Raw genomic sequence first — 27,128 nt, 5'->3', positions numbered from 1 at the left:
GAAATGACTTCCTGACACTTAAATAACACAGAAATAACTAACTGGGTGATTTATGCAAAGGGAATACAATATAAAGTAAAACCCTCTCATCTGCTTCTGAGAGGCATATTAAGACACCAAACTCTTGAAGAGAGAAGCTTCTGATTATGATATACAAAGGTGTTGAGTGCTTCCAGTACAAAGTATATGTACTACAATAATTTATAACATACCTAGTTACATTTCAAGGCCATTTGACAGTTGTGCTACTTTTTTGACATATAATAAAACTGTTTGTTTGTTAACTACTGTTAAAAGTATCAAAATTGCTTGACATAACTAAGCTCCAAATAACTCTTTTTAGAAACTTTGGAATGGGAGAAATGCATATAAAATATGAAGTAAATGCTCTAAGGCATCAAAGAAATGAATTCATGATGACTGTTGGTCGTCACACAGCAAAAGTTATATGTAAGAACAAAAGAGATGGAAAACAAAGGGCATCACAATCTATTTTGCAGGTAAGGAAAAAATAACTTCGTATATGCTTATGCTACTGACTGGTTTGATGCGGCCCGCCACGAATTCCTCTCCTGTGCCAACCTCTTCATCTCAGAGTAGCACTTGCAACCTATGTCCTCAATTATTTGCGTGACGTATTCCAATCTCTGTCTTCCTCTACAGTTTTTGCCCTCTACTGCTCCCTCTAGTACCATGGAAGTCATTCCCTCATGTCTTAGCAGATGTCCTATTATCCTGTCCCTTCTCCTTATCAGTGTTTTCCACATATTCCTTTCCTCTCCGATTCTGCGTAGAACCTCCTCATTCCTTACCTTATGAGTCCACCTAATTTTCAACATTCATCGATAGCACCACATCTCAAATGCTTCGATTCTCTTCTGTTACGGTTTTCTTACAGTCCATGTTTCACTACCATACAATGCTGTACTCCAGACGTACATCCTCAGAAATTTCTTCCTCAAATTATGGCCGGTATTTGATATTAGTATACTTATCTTGGCCAGAAATGCCTTTTTAGCCATAGCGAGTCTGCTTTTGATGTCTTCCTTGCTCCGTTCATCATTTGTTATTTTACTGCCCAGGTAGTAGAATTCCTTAACTTCATTGACTTCGTGACCCTCAATCCTGATGTTAAGTTTCTGTCTGTTCTCATTTCTACTACTTCTCATTACCTTCGTCTTTCTCCAATTTACTCTCAAACCATACTGTGCACTCATTAGACTGTTCATTCCGTTCAGCAGATCATTTAATTCTTCTTCACTTTCACTCATGATAGCAATGTCATCAGCAAATCGTATCATTGATATCCTTTCACCTTGTATTTTAATTCCACTGCTGAATCTTTCTTTTATTTCGATCATGGCTTCCTCGATGTACAGATTGAAGAGTAGGGGCGAAAGGCTACAGCCTTGTCTTATACCGTTCTTAATACGAGCACTTCATTCTTGATCGTCCACTCTTATTATTCCCTCTTGGTTGTTGTACATATTGTATATGACCCGTCTCTCCCTATAGCTTACCCCTACTTTTTTCAGTATCTCGAACAGCTTGCACCATTTTATATCGTCGAACGCTTTTTCCAATTCTACAGATCCTATGAACGCGTCTTGATTTTTCTTTAGCCTTGCTTCCATTATTAGCCGTAACGTCAGAATTGCCTCTCTCGTGCCTTTACTTTTCCTAAAGCCAAACTGATCGTCACGTAGCGCATTCTCAATTTTCTTTTCCATTCTTCTGTATATTATTCTTGTAAGCAGCTTCGATGCATGAGCTGTTAAGCTGATTGTGTGATAATTCTCGCACTTGTCAGCTCTTGCCGTCTTCGGAATTGTGTGGATGATGCTTTTCCGAAAGTCAGATGGTATGTCGCCAGACTCATATATTCTACACACCAACGTGAATAGTCGTTTTGTTGCCACTTATCCTAATGATTTTAGAAATTCCTATGGAATGTTATTTATCCCTTCTGCCTTATTTGACCATAAGTCCTCCAAAGCTCTTTTAAATTCCGATTCTAATAATGGATCCCCTATCTCTTCTTAATCGACTCCTGTTTCTTCTTCTATTACATCAGACAAATCTTCATCCTCACAGAGGCTTTCAATGTATTCTTTCCACCTATCTGCTCTCTCCTCTGCATTTAACAGTGGAATTCCCGTTGCACTCTTAATGTTATCACCGTTGCTTTTAATGTCACCAAAGGTTGTTTTGACTTTCCTGTATGCTGAGTCTGTCCTTCCGACAATCATATCTTTTTCGATGTCTTCACATTTTTCCTGTAGCCATTTCGTCTTAGCTTCTCTGCACTTCCTATTTATTTCATTCCTCAGCGACTTGTATTTCTGTATTCCTGATTTTCCCGGAACATGTTTGTACTTCCTCCTTTCATCAATCAACTGAAGTATTTCTTCTGTCACCCATGGTGTCTTCGCAGCTACCTTCTTTGTACCTATGTTTTCCTTCCCAACTTCTTGATGGCCCTTTTTAGAGATGTCCATTCCTGTTCAACGGTGCTGCCTACTGCGCTATTCCTTATTGTTGTATCTATAGCGTTAGAGAACTTCAAACGTATCTCATCATTCTTTAGAACTTCCATGTCCCACTTCTTTCCTTATTGATTCTTCCTGACTAATGTCTTGAACTTCAGCCTACTCTTCATCACTACTATATTGTGATCTGAGTCTATATCTGCTCCTGGGTACGCCTTCCAATCCAGTATCTGCTCCTGGGTACGCCTTCCAATCCAGTATCTGATTTCGGAATCTCTGTCTGACCATGATGTAATCTAATTGAAATCTTCCTGTATCTCCCGGCCTTTTCCAAGTATACCTCCTCCTCTTGTGATTCTTGAACAGGTTATTCGCTATTACTAGCCGAAACTTGTTACAGAACTCAATTAGTCTTTCTCCTCTTTCATTCCTTGTCGCAAGCCCATATTCTCCTGTAACCTTTTCTTCTACTTCTTAGCTTTCTTCTACTCCTAGCTTTCTTAGCTGACATTAAAGCTGAAGAACACATGACAATAATGGTGCCAACAGTGAAGTGAAATATACCAGTTTTAAGTTTGTTAGTTTATAACTTTAATATTAAATACAGTGCCACCAAAATACTTTCTTTGAAGCAACCTACTTTATTTGTGAGGGAAAGCTTGGAAGTCAGAAAATAAACTGGGTAATTAATGATTTTTCTTTTTTCATTTTCGTGTTTATAAACATGACTCTATTTGTTGGCCTTGTGGAAGTGAGTATTTTCAATGTTCAGTGGACACTATGTACAATAATTAAAATAAACATGCTTAGTCAAATAATCCTATGAATGACAATTCACTTGAAACTGATATTGATGATTACTTTACAAATGAGATAGTATGTTAGATATTTGATGTTAAGCATGTAAGCCAGAAAAAGTTTAGAAAAGGTTTGAAGTAACGTTTAAAGCGTGTTGGAAGTCAGTAAGTGCACTCATTTGTCAAACACTGAGTGAGTATGGTCTGGGTAATTTGTGCTCCAGTTTAAACAGAAGCTAGTTTTCATGTATCTCAGTGTTTATTATATATCTCATGAAGTATGGGTCTTAGAATTATATACAAGGTCTGTTCAAAAAATTCCAGAACATTGTCCACAATTTGTTTTTAAACTTCCCTTTTACATATTGTGAATGGGCTCCCTCAAAATACTTTCCTCCAGAAATGATACTCTGCTCCCCGCCATTTCCACTTCCAGAAGCAGTCTTAGTACACCTCTTGCTGGACTGCAGGATGCGCCACCTGCAAATTTTCTTTTATCTTGTCTATCATTGCAAATCTTAATCCTTCCAGTGGGATTTTCAACTTTGGAAATAAGAGAAGGTCTGCAGGGGCAAGGTCTAGAGAATATGGAGAATGAGGCATCACAGTGGTGTAATTTTTTGTGTAGTGATCATGCACTAACAGGAATGATGTGCGGGTGTTCTATCGTGATACAAGAGCCATGATTTGTCTCCACACATTTCAGGCTATTTCCTTCTCACATTTTCTTGTAGACATCACAACATGTACTGATAGTACAGTTGAGTAACAGTTTGTCCTTTGGCATGAATTCATGGTGAACTAATCCTTCAAAGTCAAACAAAACTATTAGCATGGCTTTGTCATTTGACCTGACATGATGAGGTTTTTTCGGTCTTGGAGAATCTTTTCTGAACCATTGTGAAGGTAGACCCTTGGTCTCAATGTGATAACCTTAAGCCCGTGTCTCATCACTGGTTATGCTTCTCATAAGAAACATCTCGTTCTCATCTGGAAATGTAGGCTAATTTCTCTTCTAACTCTGCCATCTTGAAATTCACAAACTTTGTAACACAATATTCTACTCAATACAGCACTGAAAAATAACTAACCGACATACAACGATGAAACTTCTGGCAGCTACACATTAAAACACAGGTGGTGCAAGGATGCCAGCCACATTTTGCTCGAACGCACCATTGGCACAAAATTATGAACATTCCTGTGGTATCCACCATCAATCAGCACCAGCCGACAGTGGTGGATGTCAGCATGTGCAAAGCGTGGTCAGCCATGCAGCTGCAAAGATAACACACGTGGACTGGGCATATAGATTCACCGACCAGCCACATAGTCCATTTCAAGATGAACTCTAGAGGGCCGGTGTTGCAAGATGGAAGTGTGTCTCCACTTGGCCCCCTGGCGCCACCATACACCATATTCCCAGACTACCAGGACAGTATATAGGCCACTGCAACAGCATTCTACAGTCAGTCCTATGCCTACCCTCGCTCATACTTGTGACTAGTGACTGCATGTGCTAGGAACTCGGATGTGGAGTGCCCTGGACTTGCTTAATTGCTATGGATTGTGAAGTACTGTTGTGAACCATTGTTGTGGTAAATAAATCATTTAAGTATTTTGGATGTTATTGTGTTTTTCTGATATAACGCAATAGTTCCGGAATTTTTTGAACAGACCTCATAATTTGTTGGTACACTTATTTGTATATGTGGATGCCATCTGCAAAATGTGTTGTGAATAAAGTTAGTGATAAGGAAGTAATAAATCAAATTGTCATGCGTGAAGCTGAAGTTTTACTGCAACAATAGCAGAAATATAGCAAGCAATAAACTTTTGTGCAGGCTGTCAGCAAGAAAAAGTTTTGTAAATTTTTAAATCATGTGTAAAATTTGTTGGAAACTACTAAGTACTCATATAATTTGCTATGCAGGTTATGGAAACTAGCAGTGTTGTTATTGGTAGCATTTCTATAGCGACAAAGAGATTGCAAAACCATTGTGTAAATACTTGTAGTTAAGGTACAAGATTAGTAAATGGAAAATAAAGAGTCATGGATTTCAAGATGTATTCATAAAATACAGACTCATAAGATGCACACTACTCATTTGACATCAATGAAAAATGTGAGATAGCCTATAGTTCTCAAGAAATTTGCTCCAAAAAGTTAAATAAATTTCAATAACCCCTTGTCCAAAAATTATTATTTTGAAAATATTCATCAATATACGAAGATCAGCTGACACTTCTAGACATAGCAGTTAGTTTTCCGTAGAAGAGGTCCACAATACAGTGGCCATTGAAATACTGTTGAAATTGCTTCTACGGTGGTGTTAAAGTGGGCAGTGAATTAGAGGCGACGTCACCAGCAATCAATTGTTCATGTGTGGGACACTTTAGAGACAGGAGTAAAGGTGGACAGAGAAGAAGAAAACAGAGAAAGTGGTAAGTGGAAAGATTAATCATAAAAAAAGAGAGAAAGAAAAGTCGGGGCCACCAATAGAGTAGACTAATAAATAAATAAATAAATAAATAAATTAATAATACACTCTCATAAACAATAATGGAGAAGAAAGTAAGAGATAAGATAAATTAGGTTGAGCCTAGATGGGAGAGAGAATGAGAGGTTGTGTTGGAGAACAAGGTCACATCTCCAGAGTTCATGGGAAACTGCTGTTGAGTGGGAGATGCGAAATATCCTATCTGCTGTACAAGATTCAAATTTCTCAAGGCATAGTGCAAAGCATGCTCAGCAACGATGCTCTATATATATTTATCAGTGTCCATTTATGCATTCAGATAGTTTAGTATTGGGTCATTCTCATGTAGAAAGTTTTGCAAAGATCACATAGCTAGAAACAGGCATTGGTATTTTGGAAGAGAGGTTTTATCTCAGGAGTAACGTCTAGTCAGCCACCTTGAGTTGGGGAAAGCAGTCACAAAATTCATAGAATTTGACAAGAATGTCATTCAACTTAGCAAGATACTGGGAAGTAAAAATGGGTGATGTGGGATGGATAACAGTGATAGATTATCTTAATTCATACATCTACATACACACATACTATGCTCAAGCCACTGTACAGTATTTAGTAGAAGCTGCTTTATACCAATATCAGCAATTTTTGATCTGTTTTACTTGTGTATGGAAGGAGAGACAAATAATTATCTATATGCCTCTGTATGTGCTGCAATCTTCCTGTCTTGCTCCCATAATCCCTTTCAAGTTATATGACTCTTCTGTAGCACCATATTCAAAAAAGCTTCTGTTCTCTTCTTACCTAAACTGTTTATTGTCCATGTTTCACTTCTATATGTGGCTACACTCCCGAAAAATATGTTCAGAAAAGACTTCTTAACACTTAAGTCTCTATACATTGTCAACAAATTTCTGTTCTTTAGAAATGCTATCCTTGCCATTGAAAGTCTACATTTTATATCCTCTCTACTTGGGCCTTCGTCAGTTATCTTGCTACACATGTAGCAAACTCATGTCTGGTTTCCTAATCTAATTCTCTCAGTACCTTCTGATTTAATTACATTACATATCATTATCCTTATTTTGCTTTGGTTGATGATCATCTTATATCCTCCGTTCAAAGGCACTGTCCTCTCTGTTCAACTGCTCTTCCAAGTTCTTTGCTTTTTCTCACAAAATTACTATGTCACTGCCAAACTTAAAATTTTTTTCCCTTCTCCCTGAATTTTAATCCCTATTTCAACTCCTCTACAGCTTGCGCAATTCACAGATTGGATAACACTGGGGACAGGCTAGAACTCTGTCTCTGTATCTTACCCCCTTCTCGGCCACTGCTTCCCTTTCATGTTCCTAGATACCTATGACTGCCATCTGGTTTCTGTAAAATTTGTAAATAGACTTTTGTTTCTTGTATTTTACTCCTGCTATGTTCAAAATTTCAAAGATAATATTCCAGTCAACATTGCCAAAATATTTCTCTACGTCTACAAATGGTATAAACATAGTTTTGCCTTTCTTTAACCTATTTTCTGAGATAAGTTGTAGGGGCAGTATTTCTACATTTCCTAGAATCCAAAATAATCTTCACCAGGTTGGCTTTTACCGGTTTTTCCATTCTTCTGTACAGAATTTATGTTAGTATTTTGCAGCCATTTCTTATTAAACTGATAATTCAGTAATAATATTATGATAAGGAAAGTTGCCACTCACCATATAGCAGAGATGCTGAGTTGCAAATAGGCACAACAAACAGATTTTTCACACTTAAAGCTTTTGGCCAATGGCCTTTGTCAATAATAGACACACATATGCACCTGAGTGTATACGCATTCACACACACACACACACACACACACACACACACACACACACACACACACACACACAGAGAGAGAGAGAGAGAGAGAGAGAGAGAGAGAGAGAGAGAGAGAGAGAGAGAGTGTCGTGTGTGTGTGTGTGTGTGTGTGTGTGTGTGTGTGTGTGTGTGTGTGTGTTTTTTTTTCTATTATTGACAAAGGCCATTGGACGAAAGCTTTAAGTGTGAAAATCTTTTTGTTGTGCCTATCGGCGACTCAGCATCTCCGCTATATGGTTAGTGGCAGCTTTCCTTCTCATTATATTGTTACAGTCCATCCTGGATTTCCCATTGTTTGATAATTCAGTAATTTTCACACCTATCATGACTGCTTTGCTTTGAATTGGGATTAACATTCTTCTTGAAGTCTCAGGGTATTTCACCTGTCTCATACATCTTCCACACCAGTTGTAAGAGTTTTGTAAAGTCTGGCTCTGCCCAATACTATTAATTGTTGTGACAGAATGTCACCTATTCCTGGGGTCTTGTTTCAACTTAGGTATTTCAATGCTCTGTCAAATTCTTGATGCAGTATCGTATTTCCCATATCATCTTCATCTACGTCCTCTTACATTTCTATTATAATGCCTTCATGTTCATCTCCTTTGTATAGACCTTATATCTACTACTTCCTCCTTTCAGGTTTCTGTTCTGTGCTTAGGACTGATTTTCCATCTGAGCTTGTGATATTCATACAGCTGCTTCTCTTTTATCCAAAGGCAGCTTTTAACTTGCCTGTAGGCATTAACTGTCTTTCCTCTAGTTATGTATGCTTCTAAATCCTTACACTTGTCCTCTAGCCATTCTTGCTTAACTGTTTTGCACTTCCTGTCAATCTCATATTCTAGACATTAGTATTCCCTTTTGCCTACTTTATTTTTACATTTTCTCCTTTAACAGTTAAATTTAGTCTCTCCTGTGTCATCCAAGCATTTCTACTACGCTTTGTCTTTTTATCAATTTGATCTTCTTTTGCCTTCCATATTTGATCTCTTAAAACTACCCATTCATCTTTTGTTGTATTCCTTTCCCCTGTTCTAGTCAGTCTTTACCTAATTATCACTGTGAAACTCTTATCAGTCTCTGGTTCTTTCAACTTATCTAGATCCCATATCCTTAATTTCCTACCTCTTTGCAATTTCTTCAGTTTTAATCTGCAGGTCATACCAAAAAGTTGTGGTCAGAGTCCACTTCTGCCCTTGGAAATGTCTTGCTATTTAAGATCTGGTTCAGAAATCTACATCTTACCATTATATCATGAATTTGAAACCTTCTAGTGTCTCCAGAACTCTTCCTTGGATTTAATCTTCTTTCATGATTATTAAACAAAGTGTAAGCGATGATTGAATTATGCTCCGTGCAAAATTCTAGCATTCTCTTCTTTCATTCCTTTCGGCCAGTCCGTATTAACCTATTTTTCTTTCTGTTCCTTTTCCTACTATCAAATTCCAGTCCCCCATCACAATTAAATTTTTGCCTCCCTCAACTATCTGAATAACTTCTTTTATCTCATCTCACATGTTTTCAGTCTCTGCATCATCTGCTACACTAGTTGGCATAAAAATTGTACTGCTGTGGTAGGTGTGGGCTTCATGTCTATCTTGGCCGTGAAAATACACTGAAGTGTCAAAGAAACTGGTATAGGTATGTGTATTCAAGTACAGAGGTATGTAAACAGGCACTGCAGTCGGCAATGCCTATATAAGACTACTTTTCATCAGTGTACCATGAATATCAGGATTCCAGTAACACATCAAATCTCCGATATTGCTGTGGCCAGAAAAAGATCCTACAAGAACAGGACCAATAACTGAAGAAAATCATACAACATGACAGAAGTGCAGCCCTTCTGCAAATTGCTGCAGATATCAAATCTGGGCCACCAATAAGTGTCAGCCCCACTCATGTACTCTTGATGACTGCACGACACAAAGCTTTATGTCTTGTCTGGGCCCATCAACACCTACATTGGACTGATGATGACTGGAAACATGTTACCTGGTGAGATGAGTGTTGTTTCAAATTGTATAGAGCAGATGGGCATGTACGGGTATGGAGACAACCTCGTAAATCTGTGGACCCTGGATGTCAGCAGGGGACTGTTCAAGCTGGTGGAGGCTCTGTAATGATGTGGCGTGTGTGCAGTTGGAGTGATACGGGACCCCTTATACATCTAGTTACAACTCTGACAGGTGACACATACATAAGCATCCTGTCTGATCACCTGCATCCATTCATGTCCATTGTGCATTCTGACAGACTTGGGCAATTCCAGCAGGACATGCGACACCCCACACGTCCAGAATTGCTACAGAGTGGCTCCAGGAACTCTCTTCTGAATTTAAACACTTCTGCTGTAAACACTTCTGCTGTAAACACTTCTGCTGTAAACACTTCTGCTGTAAACACTTCTGCTGTAAACACTTCTGCTGTAAACACTTCTGCTGTAAACACTTCTGCTGTAAACACTTCTGCTGGCGACCCATTTCCCCTGACATGAATATTATTGAGCATATCTGGGATGCATCATAACGTGCTGTTCAGAAGAAATTTCCACCCCCTCATATTCTTACAGATTTGTGGACAGTCCTGCAGGATTCATGATGTCATTTCCCTCCAGCACTATTTCAGTCATTAGTCAAGTCCAGGCCACGTCGTGTTGCGGCACTTCAGTGTGCTCGCAGGGTCCCTACATGATAGTAGCAGTTTCCTTGGCTCTTCAGCATATGTTCTCATACTGTTATAGTAGATTATCCACATTTCTATTTTCTTATTCATTATTAAAGCTACTCCTGCATTACCCCTATTCAATTTTGTATTTATAACCCTGAATTCACCTGACCGGAAGTCCTGTTCCTCCTACCACCGAACTACACTAATTTTCACTACATCTAACTTCAACCTATCCATTTCCCTTTTTAAATTTTCTAACCTACCTGCCTGATCTAGAGATTTAACATTCCAACTCAAATCCTTAGGAAGTAAATTTTGTTTCTCCTGATAATGACATCCTACTGAGTAGTCCCCACCAGGGAATCTGAATGGAGGACTACTTTACTTCCAAACATTTTACACAAGAGAACACCTCATCTTTTAACCATACAATAAACCTGGATGTTATTGCATTAAATATATGTATCAACAGAAAATGAACTGAGTGTAAACAAGGAAAGTGTGGGGGCAAGTTACTAGAGACCTCCTAGTCGTGCACAGGTAGTTCGATGCCGTGTACCGTGAAGTCAGCGTTACTACACTGCGTAATTGGGCTGTCTTCACAACACGACGCTGTTGACGGAACGGGAAAAGGCACTGTGTGTCAATCAGTGAACAGTGACAGTGCACTGTGGTGGTGTTCTTCATTACATCAATCGGAGACAACATTTGGATGACTACAGACAGTACTCAGGAGTGAAATTAATTGAAAATGCAAAGATTCTAAAGCACTGTGGTTGCTAGAAAAATGTGAAGATATAAAAAAAAAAAGAAAATTTTGTTGAAAGGCAGATTCAGCATACAGAAAAGAAAGAGACTTTAAAAAAAAAAAAGATGACAATATTATGAATGTAAAAATTGTACCACTCTTAAATTCAGAAGAAAGCAATAGTACACTGAGGGCATCATATGGAGGAAGGAACTACTTGCTGATATGTTAGAGCAACAAATGGGTGTCACTTTGGAGACATAGAGGAACTAATATTAGGATCAGTGTTTGACAAGTTTTGAAAGACTCATTATCAAGCAAGCCATATGGGATATATAATATTCCTTCAGAATTTCTAAAATCATTGTGGGAATTGGCAATTACCCTCATGCTCATAAATTAAGGATAATTGCAGAATATGGTGCCACACAATGTGGCAACACAACACTGGTGCTAATAGCATAGGCACATAGGAAACACACATTACACAGATCTGTAAGTCCACAGTATTGGTGATAAGTTGAGAAAACTGTCCCGAAACACATGTGCTACAAAATGCCACTGTTTCTTGCCCATGTACCCTGATATCAATATGGGATATGATCACCATGCACACGTACACAGGCCGCACAATGGGTTGGCCTACTCTGGATCAGGTGGTCAAGCAGCTGCTGAGGTATAGCCTCCCATTCTTGCACCAGTGCCTGTCGGAGCTCCTCAGGTGTCATAGGCATTTGAAGACGTGCAGCGATACGTCGACTGCAAGCATCCCAGATGAACTAGATGGGGTTTAGGTCTGGAGAACAGGCAGGCCACTCTATTCACCTGATATCTTCTGTTTAAAGGTACTCCTCCACGATGGCAGCTCGGTGGGGCCATGTGTTATCATCCATCAGGAGGAAGGTGGGACCCACTGAACCCCTGAGAAGGTGAACATACTGGTGCAAAATGACTCCCGATACACCTGACCTATTACAGTTCCTCTGTCAAAGACGTGCAGGGGTGTACGTGCACCAATCATAATCCCACCCCACACCATCAAACCATGTATGCCATACAGGTCCATTTCAAGGACATTAAGGGGTTGGTATCTGGTTCCTGGTTCACGCCAAATGAAAACCCGGCGAAAGTAACTGTTCAGACTATACCTGGACTTGTCTGGGAACATAACCCGGGACCACTGTTCCAATGACCATGTACTGTGTCCTCGACAACAGGCTTTACAGGCTCTCCTGTGACCAGGGTCAATGGAATGCACCTTGCAGGTCTCTGGGCGAATAAACCATGTCTGTTCAATCGTCTGTAGACAGTGTCTGGAGACAACTGTTCCAGTGGCTGCGGTAAGGTCCTGAGAAAGCTACCTGCAGTACTCCATGGCCGTCTGCGGGCACTGATGGTGAGATATCGGTCTTCTTGTGGAGTTGTACACTGTGGATGTCCCATACTGTAGAGCCTGGAAATGTTTCCTGTTTGCTGGAATCGTTGCCATCATCTTGAGATCACACATTGTGGCACACGGAGGGCCTGTGCTACGACCTGCTGTGTTTGACCAGCCTCCAGTTGTCCTAGTATTCTATCCCTCATAAAGTCATCAATATGTGTTCTTTGAGCCATTTTCAACACACAGTCACCATTAGCATGTCTGAAACACTTACTCGCTGCATCATACTCTGACATGCACCAACACACATCTGCGTATGTGGACTGCTACCAGCACCACCGTGCTACGACCACAGGTCAAATGCACCACATGGTCATACCCCGAGGTGATTTAAACCCGCAAACCACCCACCGGAGTGTTGTTTCACCATGTATCAGCATTATCCTTAATTTATGAGCATAAGTGTAGATGATGATTCAAGATAGTGAGTACAACCTATGAGACTGGAGACATACCATCAGTTTTTTGGAAGAATATCACTATAGAATCTTGAAGGTATTATAGGTAAATAAAGGCAAGAACTATTGTACAATCAGCTTACAAAATCATGCATTCAAGTTACTGAATAGAATAATATGCAGCAGAATATGAAATAAAAGTTAGGGCTCTAAGGTGATTATAAGCTGACTTTAGGAAAAGTAAATGCACCAGAAAGGCAGCTTGGATACTCATAATAACTGAAGTAAGAGTTAAGAAAGTTCAGAGCAGTTCAAGATGTTTGAAACATTTAGAAAAAAATAGTTGTACACTGTAGGGAAATATGTGTAACATAAAATGTGTACAAGAACCAAGAGGCAACAATAAGACTGGTAGACTAAGAGAGAAGGGCTCAGACTAAAAAGGGTGTAAGACAGGCATGTGGTCTCTGCCCTCTGCTGTTCAAAATTGGATGAGGATTGGGGTTAAGGGATTTACACTCAGTCAATGGATATCAATGATATGGTCCACTCAAGAGACCATTATGTTCTGCGAAAGTGAGAGAGAATTGCTGGGCTTATTGAAAGGAATGAACCGTTCACTCAGTTGGTAATGAGACCCCTCTGACAGATGGGTTAGAAGTGTGAGTCAGTCATATAATGTCTTAAGAAGCTCCTAGCCAAGTTAAAAAGGCCCATGAAAATCATGCAGACATGCAGGGATTCGACAAAAATATGGAAACACAACAGATTAGCATGCCAAATACAATATGTGAGACAAAATGGGCACTTAACCCGTGGCAGTAATACGACATTGCAGGGTAACAGTGGGGCCCATGGAATAACAATATATCCCTGCCCAAAATCATCACCAGATCCCGAGCATGTTTCACTCATGGGGCATAAGTTTGGCCAGAAGTTGGAAATAGTGCAAAATAAGACTCATTCAACAAAATGACTTTCTTCCAATGCTCTGTAGTCCAGATTTTATGGCTCTGACATCATGTTTTCCTATTACGGGTATTTGCAACACTGATGGGTGGTTTTGGAATTACAGCTTTCCCTGCAATTTCCTGCTTATGGAATTCCCTTATGTTGTTTTGATGCTGACAGTATTTCTCATTGTGTTTCAATATTTTTTTCCGATCCCCTGTATACGCTAGTAAAAACATCATAACTGGGAGAAAAGCCCCAGTTATACTTAATGGAAATGAAAGTAAATGTACAGCAGTGAACAATGGTTTATCATGGGAAAGAACCCTGTTCAATCTCGTGTTTAAATTATGTGCCGCAGACATGGTGACAGTGTCATTCATAAATTTGCATATTCCAGTAATTAACTATAGTATGCCAGGGCAAACAGTGTTTGTTTCTGATTTCATAACTACCTCCTTGCTATGGCAGACAAGAGAAGCTGTTTGCAGCTTCTAAAAATTTAGACAGGACTCTTTGATTATACGTAGGTTCTATAAATACAGGGTGATTATAATTAAAATTAAACTTTGAAAATGCTGTAGAAATAGCACCGCTGCAAGATGGCACCCCTCCGCACATTGCAAATCCAGTTGAGCACCTGCTGAAGTGCCATTTCAGAAATGATAGAATTATCAGCCACCATTTCCCTACAGCGTGGCCATCCTGATCGCCTGATCTTAATCAGTGTGACTTCTATATGTTGTGTTCAGTGTTGCAGTTGCAAACTTAGCTGCATTGAAGGCAAGCTTTGCCCAACACATTCTGAACATGACCCCAGAAGCACTCTGGATCAGTTGTGGAACATGCTGTTTCTCGATTTCAACTTGTTGCAGAAAACAGTGGACAGCATATTGAACAAGTTTTGTGCCAGTCGTCCAGAAAGTAATAATCTGATTTGATTTTGATTGCTGCTTTTTATGAAGTTTTTGGCCTCAGGACAATAACAAACTGATGTGAGTGATGCTTTGTGTTTGGTTTTTGGCCACAGGACAATTAAAAGCTGTTTTTTCCCATCCGATATGATATTACTTAGCCGTGGTGGATGGGCTTATGTAACTTAACAGTATCACACCTGTACACTCATGCACACTGAGTAGTACAGTTTGTTTAACATCAAATGTACACATTAGGCATTGTTGTATGATTAATTTGTCATTGACCACTATTAAATTATGATACTTACAGTGGCATCTATTGCTACATTTTGTAACTATTTATTTTTCTTCTGCCATAGGTTTTCTCCCTTCTCTGATAATATTTCGTTGCAATTTGACATCATTCTGACCAGTGGTATTATTACTACAGCGATTTAAAAGCTCAACTTTAATTATAATCACCCTGTATTACATCAAATGACACTTTCAGCCTAATTCGTATAAGACAGTGGAGTGATGCACTGCAATAACAGGGAGACAAATAGGAACTTACTACTGTTTTTGGGCAGTGTATAAGGCTTGAGGATAGACCCAAGTACCTTAGAGCAGCTTGTTTTAACAGAGACACTGGTACCCAGGTCCCCACTTTGTAGATAAGAGGAGCACTAGACAGCTTTGATACAAGCAAGGAATGTGGGAAGATCTGGGATATATCCAAACTACCCTTGTGACTGGCACAACTTGTAAGGTGGAAGGCTTCAACCTCACTGTGTGAAGTGTAGGTGGTGTCATGAACCCACTCTACTGTTCAGGAAAAGTTATCTCCATAAGGACACCGTTACGGTGTGGCTAATGGCTGCATAATCCTTTAGTAGAGCTGGCCATGATGTCTCCTTTGTTGATGCTGCTGAGTCTGCGTTGTCCATGTGGCTTCTCGTTGTCTAGGCGATGATTCCTTTGCTGCTATGGGTCCAAGAAGAGGTGCGGGTTTTTTAATTATTACTGGACTATCGAAAAATGACACAGTACTCCATGGTTTCTTTGTATCAAAAACACATTTATTGCCAAAACTATATACACAACTACACTCAACCGTGGCCAACACTCAAGTGCCCGTAAACCCGTTGCAGACCAAAGATCACGATCGTAAGCTACAAAGAACATACAATTTCAATATCGATTATTGATTGCAACACCTAACTTAGTATTATCTTAACCAAAAGCTTTTTTAACATGACTTTAGTGTATAATAAAATAAAATGATGTCTATTTGTCAGTTCCATTACAATAGCCCACCAAGAATTTTGCAACATCAGAATAATGGAACTGCCAAGAATATGATTTTAAATAAATTAATATTTTAATAGGATTGTTTCCTTTTAATTATGCTAACACGGAAATTGTTATACTAAGTAAAGGAAAACATACAATTTTTACCCTTAGAGTAAATGAAATACAAAAGAAGATTCACAATTTTCACTTAGAAGAGTCCATAATGTTGTAGCACTTCACATGAAACCATTGAAAGACTAACTTTTAACTGCAGGCTTGCTTTCTTTTGTTGCCTACTTTTTACACTACTCACAGTCTGTCCCACATTGTCCATCTACACATAGGTGACTTCCATTAAAGGTCTGATTTCTGCATGTCCTGCAGTGCATCTTTCCAAAGCTTAGCTGTTTGTATCACTTCATTGACTATAATGCCATGTTATCTAAAAAAAATCACATACAGAGATCACCTTTTGGTTACATAATGTTTATATGTAAGTACATGGTTAGGATACATAGTTAACCTTCTGGTAATGTTTATCTAGTGGGAGAAGTTTACAGAATCTGTCTGAGTAATACTACAAAGTTATGAACTGGTCCAAAACAGATCCTTTAAATACTAATAAATTCAATAAACATGTAATACAAATGCATCAACATATTGGGTGTAAAATGTCTTATCACAGGCTATAACACTTACTTCAAGGATAACAAAATTAGATTGTTTTCAAAAGTAAAGTTCCAGGCAGTTTGTTACAAGGGTTCATATTCACAGTAAAAGTGCAAAGGTAAAATCATGGATGAAAGTTTTGGAATGATATGTATCTATCAAAATTAAAAAATATTATTGCCTATGCTTTTGCAGTGGTTGAGATAGAAATGTACAGTGATTCATGTGGTTTACTAAAAATGATTTTCTCCTAGTAGAGTTGGATATCTCAAGCACTTAAGTGTGTAGTAATTAGGACTCTGCCTGTAAGATTAAAAAAAATTAAACTTAATTGTTGCAAGACAGATTTAGTGCTGATTAAAGGCTTGCCTTATAAATGATGTCTCAACAAGTTTGGTGTGAGAAAGCTATTACACAAATTATCAAATATCGATCAAATTGCATAAACATACAGAAATATCAAGAACATGGCAAGCGTATTACACAGAAAATCCATTGAAAACACTTCATACAATGAATACATATTAAAAAAATAATAAACATTTTAAAGGGCACAAAACTGTAACAAAATCAGACAATTTTTTATATACAAAATTTCCAGTGAAAAACTTTTGTTGAGTCACCTTTTCACTTTCTCAGACTAGTCTTATCCCTTTTGTTTATACAATTTCAACGAGACAATATTTCTTAGCCCAAGAACTTTCCTGGATTTAGGATACACCAACCGGTATGCATTCGGGTGTGGATGCTCTGCAATCTCAAATGGACCCATGTATATATCAAAGAATTTCTTTATTTCAGAAGTTAGAATTTTTGACTTCTCATGTGATTTTACTAAAACATAATCTCCAATTTTAAACTTGGTTGCTTTGATCTTGCCATCATGTCGTCTTTTTCTCATTTCCCCCTGTTTTATCATGGTTTCTTTGACTATGGCTTCACGTTCTCGCATAGTCATCATTGTGCATGGTAGAAATTCTACAAGTTCATTGATAATGTTGTTTGGTTTTAGATGAAACATAATTTCATGAGGTGAAAATCCTGTGGAAGTGTGGTGCAAGCTATTCATAACATCTTCAAAGTCTCGTACATGGTCATACCATGTAGGATGTTTATGACTGCAATATGTACGACATAAACGACCAATGTCGCGCATATACCTCTCAGCTGGGTTTGACGACGGATTATATACAGATATGTGAACATGGTTGATTCCTGATTTATCAACAAAGGCTTTCCAAACTTTTGACAAAAACTGAGAACTGTTATCTGACAAGATTTCTTTTGGTTTCCCAACATTTAAGAAATAGTCTTTTTCAACTTTTGTGACTATCTCTCTACCTGTGGCTTTTCTGACAGGATGCAACTTGATTAGTTTAGAAAATACATCCACCATGACAAAAATGTAGCAGTGGCCACTGCTACTCCTTGGAAGAGGCCCATAGAAATCAACAGCGACTAAGTCTAGAGGTTATGGAGGAATAATGTTTTCCATTTCACCTTGACTTTTTCTGTTACTTACGTTGACTCGTTGGCATTTATCACAAGTTCACAATCCTTTTCTAACTTTCTTGGCCATATTGTAGAAATATATGTTTTCTTGTAATTTCTGCATACACTTCTGTATGCGACAATGACCATAGCTCTCATGAGTATACCTAATTAACCTTTCAGCTTCCTCCTCAGGCCAGCATAGTTTCCAATTGTCCGAGTCTTCATCAGTTCTCCTAAACAGAGTACCTTTAAACACCTTATAGTACTTGTCTAATTTTTCATATCTCTTTTTCCCTAAACAGCTCTTTACTAATTTCCAATCTGCATCACGGTTCTGGCTCCTGATTTTATCACACAATGATCTAACAACTTTTTCATCTGTGACCCATTTAATATAGCTCATTTTAAACTGTTTTTCTTCATTCTGATCAAAAATTTCTGTTTCCCCTCCTACTGGTAGCCTTGATATAGCATCTGCAACTATGTTATCAGTGCCTTTAATATACTTAATTTCAAAGTTGAATTGTTGTAAGTACAATGCCCATCTTGTAAGCCTATCATGATAGAGCTTGCATTCCTGCATATAGCTTAAGGCTTTTTGATCAGAGTATACTATTACCTTATGTCCAAGTAAATAGGTCCTGAATTTTGAAAATGACCACTGTATAGCTCTTTTTATGTTACTGTATAGTTCTTTCCATGCTTCAGTAACAGTCTGCTTGCAGATGCAATTGTAGCATGAACTGTCTCCCCATTGACTTCTTTTACTTGAAATAATTCAGCACCTAGCCCATAATCACTGCTGCCAGTATGTAAACAGAAAGGTAAATTGAAATCTGGTCTGTGTAACAGGTTCTGGTTATTCAGTTCCTTTTTTATTATGTCGAAAGCCTCTTGACAATCTTTACTCCATATTTAAACAGTGTCCTTCTTTAACAAGTTACTTAGACAGGGTGTGTGTAAGCTTTGTTTACTTACAAATTTTCTACAGAAGCCACATAGCCCATAAAATGATTTCAGTTGTTTTCTGTTACGGGGTACAGAAAACTCTGCAATAGCTTTAATTTTGTCTGGATCATGTCCCAAAAATTTTAACTCAGATACTGCAAATTTGCACTTTTCTAATTTTAGTGTCATTCCCCCGCTTCTAAGTTTCTCACACGCCTGTCTTAAAAGCCCAACATGCTCATTCCAATCTTGTCCAGTTACTAAAATGTCATCTACATAAATCACTAATTTGGATAGAAGTTCCTGCCCAAGCACATGGTCTATAGCTCTAATGAATTCTGCTATCGATGAGTTCAAGCCAAACGGGACTACACAATACTGATAGCAACGGCCATTGTACAGAAAAGCAGCGTATTTCCTAGATTTGGGTGCCAGGGGTACTTGGTGAAAGCCTGAGGTTAAGTCTAGACTTGACATTAATTTTATGTCCTTGAACTTGTGCAACAGCTCATCAATGTTTTCAGGGTGGCCTGTTTCCCTGTATAAGATCTCGTTTAAAGGCCTGGAGTCAAGAACTATTCTCACTCCCCCATCCCTCTTTGACACAACTACCAGCGGGTTATTATAAGCACTGATACCCCTTCCAATAATGCCACACACTTCAATATTATGTATTCTTTCTCAACTGCTGTAAGTTTTGCTATGGGCACACCATATGGTTTTACGAAAAATGGGTCATGTGGTCTTACTTGCTGCAAAGTACATTCGTAACCCCTAACTTTCCCTGGAATGTTGCTAAAGACATCACTGTATTCCCATAACAAAGACTCTAGTTCCTGTTTTTGCTCATTGTTTAGACCGCTAGCTTCGGAAATCTTTGTGTTTACCAGTGTGTTGAAATCTACTTCACTTAAATCCAGCTCTGTTATGTGTTTGTCACATATTTCTTCTCCTTTACAAGATTTATAGTGTTAAATTTATCATTACACAACACTGTATTTGATCTGATAAACTTGGTGGAGATACACCCCCCTCCCCCCCCCCCCCCCATTTGGTGTTGTTATGATTAAGTTTTTGTCCTCCCCAGTCAAATCTTGCATCTACACTCCGAATCCATGACATCCCAAGAATACAGTCCTCACTGAGACCTGGTATGATTAGGCATCCATGTGTAAATGTGACTCCCTCAATTGTAAAAGATAACAAAGTTTGTCTTTTCACAGTTTTACTGTGTTTTCCTGTAGCCCCCTCTTATTTTCACCCCAATGACTGGCATTTCAATGTAATCTTTCTCGCACTTCAGCTTTTTGCTTATAATTTTAGATATTCCTGACACCTGACTCCCTGTGTCTATAAGGCACTTGCCTTCCCAGGTACCAACTTTTGCTCTAATGAACGGACTACCTATGTCATCATCTTTTTGAGGCTGAACGTATTCATACAATAAATCATTTTGAATTTCACTGAAACAATGACTTTCTGACTTACAAGTGCCTATATTACTGTCACCTTTATTATCTACGGTCATAACACTAACACACACATCATTAGCACTGTCACTTGCATTGATACTTTCATTAATCCAAATATTTTCACCCATATAACATTGTTCACCACTAAGGTATTTATCCTTCAGTTGTTCAACAATAATATGTTTAGTGTTTTTCCACCAATCAGGATATAAAATTTGAGACATATTAAGAATAATTTTTCTAAAATTGCTATCATTTTTAATTGCATCACTATTTAGCCACATATTATAAAGAAATAATTCACCTTTGTTCATTGCAAATGGTAGCCTACTTGCAAAGTCAGTTTTACTGTTCAGGGAATCTTTATCAACTGCCCAGGTTCCTTCGTAAGATGTTGGATTACAGAGCCTATTGGTTGTAGCACTGGCATTACCACCACTTAAACTGTTAATAACATCCTTGGGTACATCTACAACATGCATATAAGTTTCTCCCACAACACCTAATGCCTCCATTTCCTCTTTCAAGCAAACAAAACATTTTTCACCATCATCATGTATCATTAAATCTTTATTTTCCCAAATACGACAATCATCAACCTCTCTCTCTCGAAAACTTAAAACGTTGCTTTTACACCCAAGTGTTTTTAATTCTTTGCTCGTTAAATCAGTGACAACCATTTGCTCACCTGGTTCCTTCATCAGTGCATAAATTCCTAAATCATTTAAACCGTTAACCTGCTGGTCCTCTGACAAACTACAAGCTTCTGCCCATTCATAAAATTCAACTAAGTCAATTATTTTCTCTGGGTCTTTATTGCAACTAACGTGTTCGTTCTTAACAGGTACTGTGTTTAGAGGGTAGTACACATTCATAAGATAACTACTCATTACTTGAGACGTATCTCTTGGTGCAAAGTAGTCAGTGTTATTGGTCCATCTATTATCTATGCTTTTCGCCCCTACCTTGTGGACCGACAATGGAGCGCATGCTAGTTTTTTACTTCATGACTTCCCATAGCATTTTGACTCCCAGCGTCTCTATGTTCACGCTAATTCCTGTTTCCAGACTCTCTGTAATTACTTCTGTTCCAATTGTTCCCAGATTGTCCTCTTGAATGGAAATTATAGTTTTCCCTTGAATGGAAATTATAGTTTTCCCTTGAATGGAAATTATTATTAATATTGTGACTATTTTGTTCCCTATGATGAAAACTATGGTTGTTGGGCCTACTGTTTTCCCTCCTGTTAAAATTAGTGTTTCCCCAACTATCATCCCCACCTCTTTGTGTGTTTTTGGTTTCCCAACTTTGTCTATAATCCTGTCAAGTTTGTCCACGTAGTTTAGAAATTGCTCAATGTTGTCATCTGGTCCATACACTAGGTCCCATTGCACATCTGTTGGCAAACCTTCTCTTTAAAGCATCTATCTGTGTGAGCTCATCAAAGGGTTTACTCAAATGTACAAGTTTCTTCAGTTGATTCTTACAAAACTGTGTCATAGTCCCCTGTGTTTCTGTGTAATTTGGTCCATTCAGGAACTCTCTCTTTATCCTGGCTTGTTCAGTTTCAGACCAGAACCGTTTTAAGAACTCAGTTTCAAATTCGGCATAAGACATGTCCATAGAAAAATTTTGATTAGCCCATGACAAAGATTCCCCCTCCAAAAATTTTTAACAAACTTAATTTTGAAACTTTCACTCATATTGGGCAAAAAATTGTCTCTACAACTCTGCAAATTACACTCATTAGAAAAGTTTTTAACCGGAATATTTGATAATAAGGTACATGTGTTCATAGAAAAATTTCTGTTAGCTACATCATTGCTAAATATTTCAAACTTCTGGTTTAACTCTGATACTGTACTTTTTAATTCATTAACGTCTGTCTTAGTTTCAATCTCGTGAAGTTTTACTGTGTTACTGACTGTTTCCACTTTATCATTCACAACGATTAGTTTCGAATCTACTCTACTTTCAAGATCTACTGCCGTTAGCTTTTACATTTACACAAACTGTATATATGTGACTATTAACATTATCAAAACACTTTGCATTTTTCTCTCTGTCTGTGACCAGTTCATTTTCTACAGACTGAATTTTGTTACTCAGACTAGATTTTACATCTCCCACTTTAGATTCTACCGCCAAAATCTTTGTTTCTGCTTAGCTAAGTTTCTTGTCTATCTTTGATATATCGTTGCAAAGTTTATTACCCCGAAGTAAGACATTATCAAATTTTTTGTTCATAGCTCCTTCTAGTCGCGACACTTTCTGATTTATAACCCGAAAACTGTCCGCGACCGTCCGATTCATGTTTTGCAATTGATCTTCATTAGCTTGTAAGCTGGCTGCAACAGTTTGATTTAAAGCTAACGATTGTTCCATCATTTGTAACAGTGATTTAATGTCCGACGTCTCACTTTCTGATGAATTAAGGCCTGGATCCACTTCTTTGACCGACTCATCTTCCGTTTTTATCGGCATGTCTATGTCCCAAAAGTCTAACAAATTTTCACAATCCTGCTCGGATTCAGCACCAGTTTCCTCTTTCACAATGGTCATTTTCGTGAAATTTCACAAACAAAATAATAAAAGGAATAAACAGCACTACACAAATGTACTTATCTTTTCAGTCTGGGTCCTCACTCGTGTGGTCAGTCCACTTTACTGCTCCGTTTCATCTCCCTTGCACTTCTTCGTACTACGTGGTCATTAGACTTCTGCAAAACATATTTCGTCAATCCATTGCATATAAATGTCTTAATCCCGGCTGAGCCCCCAGTTGTCACGAACCCACTCTACTGTTCAGGAAAAGTTATCTCCATAAGGACACCGTTACGGTGTGGCTAATGGCATCATAATCCTTTAGTAGAGCTGGCCATGATGTCTCCTTTGTTGATGCTTGCTGAGAATGCGTTGTCCATGTGGCTTCTCTTTGTCTAGGAGATGATTCCTTTCCTGCTCTGGGTCCAAGAAGAGGTGCAGGTTTTTTAATTATTACTGGACTATCGAAAAATGACGCAGTACTCCACGGTTTCCTTGTATCAAAAACACATTTATTGCCGAAACTATATACACAACTACATTCAACTGTGGCCAACACTCAAGTGCCCGTAAACCCGTTGTAGACCAAAGATCACGATCGTAAGCTACAAAGAACATACAATTCCAATATCGATTATTGATTGCAACATCTAACTTAGTATTATCTTAAGCAAAAGCTTTTTTAACATGACTTTAGTGTATAATAAAATAAATGATGTCTATTTGTCAGTTCCATTACAGTGGCACTAAATAAGTGTGGGAGTAGATGCAGCAAGATTGTGGTAGTGTTGGGTCTATGAGGTGGGCACTCTGTGTGACATTGGGGAGGTGCAGTCTATGGAACACTTTTGGGGTGTGTCATATGTCTGCTGGACAAGACCTGTCAGATTTGGTCATTCACCAAAATGCAACACTTGAATCGGTAGAGATAATTAGCACAGTAGTGCGGAAGTGATGATCTTCCTTGTTAGTGTACTTTTATGTCTTTGAGAATTATATCAACAATTTCATGGTACCAAATGAACAAATTTAAAAGATTGTAAGAGAAGGAATGAAAACAAAAATTAAGGAAGGGCCAACACAAAGGAGGCTGTCAAATGTGATACATTAGGAAGCACTGAGTCTTAACTTCTTGACTACAGGAAGACGTTTGACTGTGTTGTCTGGGAAAAAAGTTGTGACAGCTGCTTGAAGAGTTTGATAGCACTGATGAAAAGTCTGTACAATGAGCACTTCTTAGCTGTGGGGGCAAGTGCTGACATGTCTGATTGCTGCAATGTGTCTAAAGGCTCAGACAAGGGTAGTGTCCTATCATCTCCCCCCCCCCCCCCCCCAGCTGTTCAACATTTATGCTGAACATGACATTAGGAAAGTTCTTAGTTTGCAGAACTGCCGATTTGCCCATGACACCGTGCTCTTAGCCAACAGCAAAGATGATCTTGCTGTGAGGTAGTGATAAATTTAAAGGACATTAGTCCGTCATATGGATTAGACATAAATATTTGCTAGTCCAAACTCATGGTAATTGATCAGGGGGTTCACTACCAACTCTCAGGTCAATTAAAGAAATTGGAAATTACACATTTCTTCATCTGTCTAGAGTCAACTATCTGCAGCAAGGGAAGCTGTGAATGTGGATGAGAAGGCAAGTGGCTTTGAAGGAGATCACAAAGATCTGGCAGAACGGGCCGATAATGAACAGAACAAAAATTTATTTTGTTGAAACAGTTCTTTCATGGTTGTGAAACTTGGAACCTCAAGCCCAAAGACATGCTGCATAGAAAATGAACCATAAAAAGAACTACTGTAATGTGTCCATTATTGAGCATCTTCATATCTCCAGGTTCCTTCCTTATTGTGTCAACCAAATCATTGTCCTCCAGTTCTTTGGTCATATTGTGAGGTGAGATGGAGAAAATGTAGGAAAAATAACCATGTGATGGCAGACATGATTCCAACTAGCAGAACTGCAAGCAAGCAGGTAGGTAGATACAGTCAAGAAGTTCTCCAGTCTACCTCTTTAGCAGGCTCTAAGTGAAGCTGATATCCATCTGGGATGGAGTTACGTGGAATGCAGGGTCACAGCACTCAGCAATGAGTATGAAAAATTGTAGTGATGGTGTTTCATCAATTAAATCTTGTTTTTAGAGACCTCCTTCAGTGTTTGACTCCTCTTTTTCTTTTATATTGTTACATGTTGCCAGTGTTAGTCCTCTTTCTTTCTTAATTTGAATATGATTGTTTACTGTATTCCTATAGTTCAATGCCAAGACGCCTACTGCAGAAATGCTATCAAAATAGTCACTCAGTAAATATGGCAATGAGGAATTTCCCGAAAATGTATGTCTGGAGTTCATATAAAGAATGGCTACACAAACAACCACAGGCCACAGGTTCTGGTAGAGCATCCTATAAATGTTGAAAAATCTGGATTGGCAGACTGATGAAGATAGATGCAAATTATCCTGCAAAAGTCTAGTTATAAATTTCAAGAACCATTATTAAGTGAATAATTATAGATATCCTTCACGCATTTAAGTATCTCTCTTGTAGGGACTTTAAAACAATATTAGACTAATTGCAGCATATGAAGCGGCATTTAAGCAATTATTCTTTCCACATTCCACATGCGGCTGGAATGGGAAGAAGCTCTCTGCCATACACTTCACAGGGGTTTGCAGCATGTGTGTAGTTTTAGGTGGAAACGAAATCCATAGTGGTGGAAACTTTAAACATTTTAAATTGGTTCTAACAAATATTGTTAAAAATTTAGGGGACAGATGAAATATAAAATGAAGAAGTAGTACAAGGATTAGCTGAGGAAAAGAAGTACCGATTAGTGTGATATCTGCTGTGATTCCTTTCCTGCTCTGGGTCCAAGAAGAGGTGCAGGTTTTTTAATTATTACTGGACTATCGAAAAATGACGCAGTACTCCACGGTTTCCTTGTATCAAAAACACATTTATTGCCGAAACTATATACACAACTACATTCAACTGTGGCCAACACTCAAGTGCCCGTAAACCCGTTGTAGACCAAAGATCACGATCGTAAGCTACAAAGAACATACAATTCCAATATCGATTATTGATTGCAACATCTAACTTAGTATTATCTTAAGCAAAAGCTTTTTTAACATGACTTTAGTGTATAATAAAATAAATGATGTCTATTTGTCAGTTCCATTACAGTGGCACTAAATAAGTGTGGGAGTAGATGCAGCAAGATTGTGGTAGTGTTGGGTCTATGAGGTGGGCACTCTGTGTGACATTGGGGAGGTGCAGTCTATGGAACACTTTTGGGGTGTGTCATATGTCTGCTGGACAAGACCTGTCAGATTTGGTCATTCACCAAAATGCAACACTTGAATCGGTAGAGATAATTAGCACAGTAGTGCGGAAGTGATGATCTTCCTTGTTAGTGTACTTTTATGTCTTTGAGAATTATATCAACAATTTCATGGTACCAAATGAACAAATTTAAAAGATTGTAAGAGAAGGAATGAAAACAAAAATTAAGGAAGGGCCAACACAAAGGAGGCTGTCAAATGTGATACATTAGGAAGCACTGAGTCTTAACTTCTTGACTACAGGAAGACGTTTGACTGTGTTGTCTGGGAAAAAAGTTGTGACAGCTGCTTGAAGAGTTTGATAGCACTGATGAAAAGTCTGTACAATGAGCACTTCTTAGCTGTGGGGGCAAGTGCTGACATGTCTGATTGCTGCAATGTGTCTAAAGGCTCAGACAAGGGTAGTGTCCTATCATCTCCCCCCCCCCCCCCCCCCCAGCTGTTCAACATTTATGCTGAACATGACATTAGGAAAGTTCTTAGTTTGCAGAACTGCCGATTTGCCCATGACACCGTGCTCTTAGCCAACAGCAAAGATGATCTTGCTGTGAGGTAGTGATAAATTTAAAGGACATTAGTCCGTCATATGGATTAGACATAAATATTTGCTAGTCCAAACTCATGGTAATT

General features: G+C 38.5%; 1 protein-coding gene across 4 annotated transcripts in view; it reads left to right on the top strand.

Moving 5' to 3' along the window:
• LOC126285330 (microprocessor complex subunit DGCR8) overlaps window positions 1–27,128 on the top strand; it is a 228,841-nt gene that overhangs the window by 177,305 nt on the left and 24,408 nt on the right. For 3 of the 4 annotated variants that reach the window (XM_049984644.1, XM_049984645.1, XM_049984646.1), the window contains exon 11: window positions 344–500. The exons of the other annotated variant lie outside the window; for it this stretch is intronic. In XM_049984644.1, coding sequence (XP_049840601.1) covers window positions 344–500 — 157 coding nt within the window. The remainder of the gene's footprint in view (window positions 1–343; window positions 501–27,128) is intronic. 4 annotated transcript variants of the gene reach the window in all.

The sequence above is a fragment of the Schistocerca gregaria genome, chromosome 8, assembly GCF_023897955.1.
Source record: "Schistocerca gregaria isolate iqSchGreg1 chromosome 8, iqSchGreg1.2, whole genome shotgun sequence".
Taxonomy (NCBI): Eukaryota; Metazoa; Arthropoda; class Insecta; order Orthoptera; family Acrididae; genus Schistocerca; species Schistocerca gregaria.
Note: the sequence above shows the minus strand (reverse complement) of the source record. Positions and strands in the feature narration are given on the sequence as shown.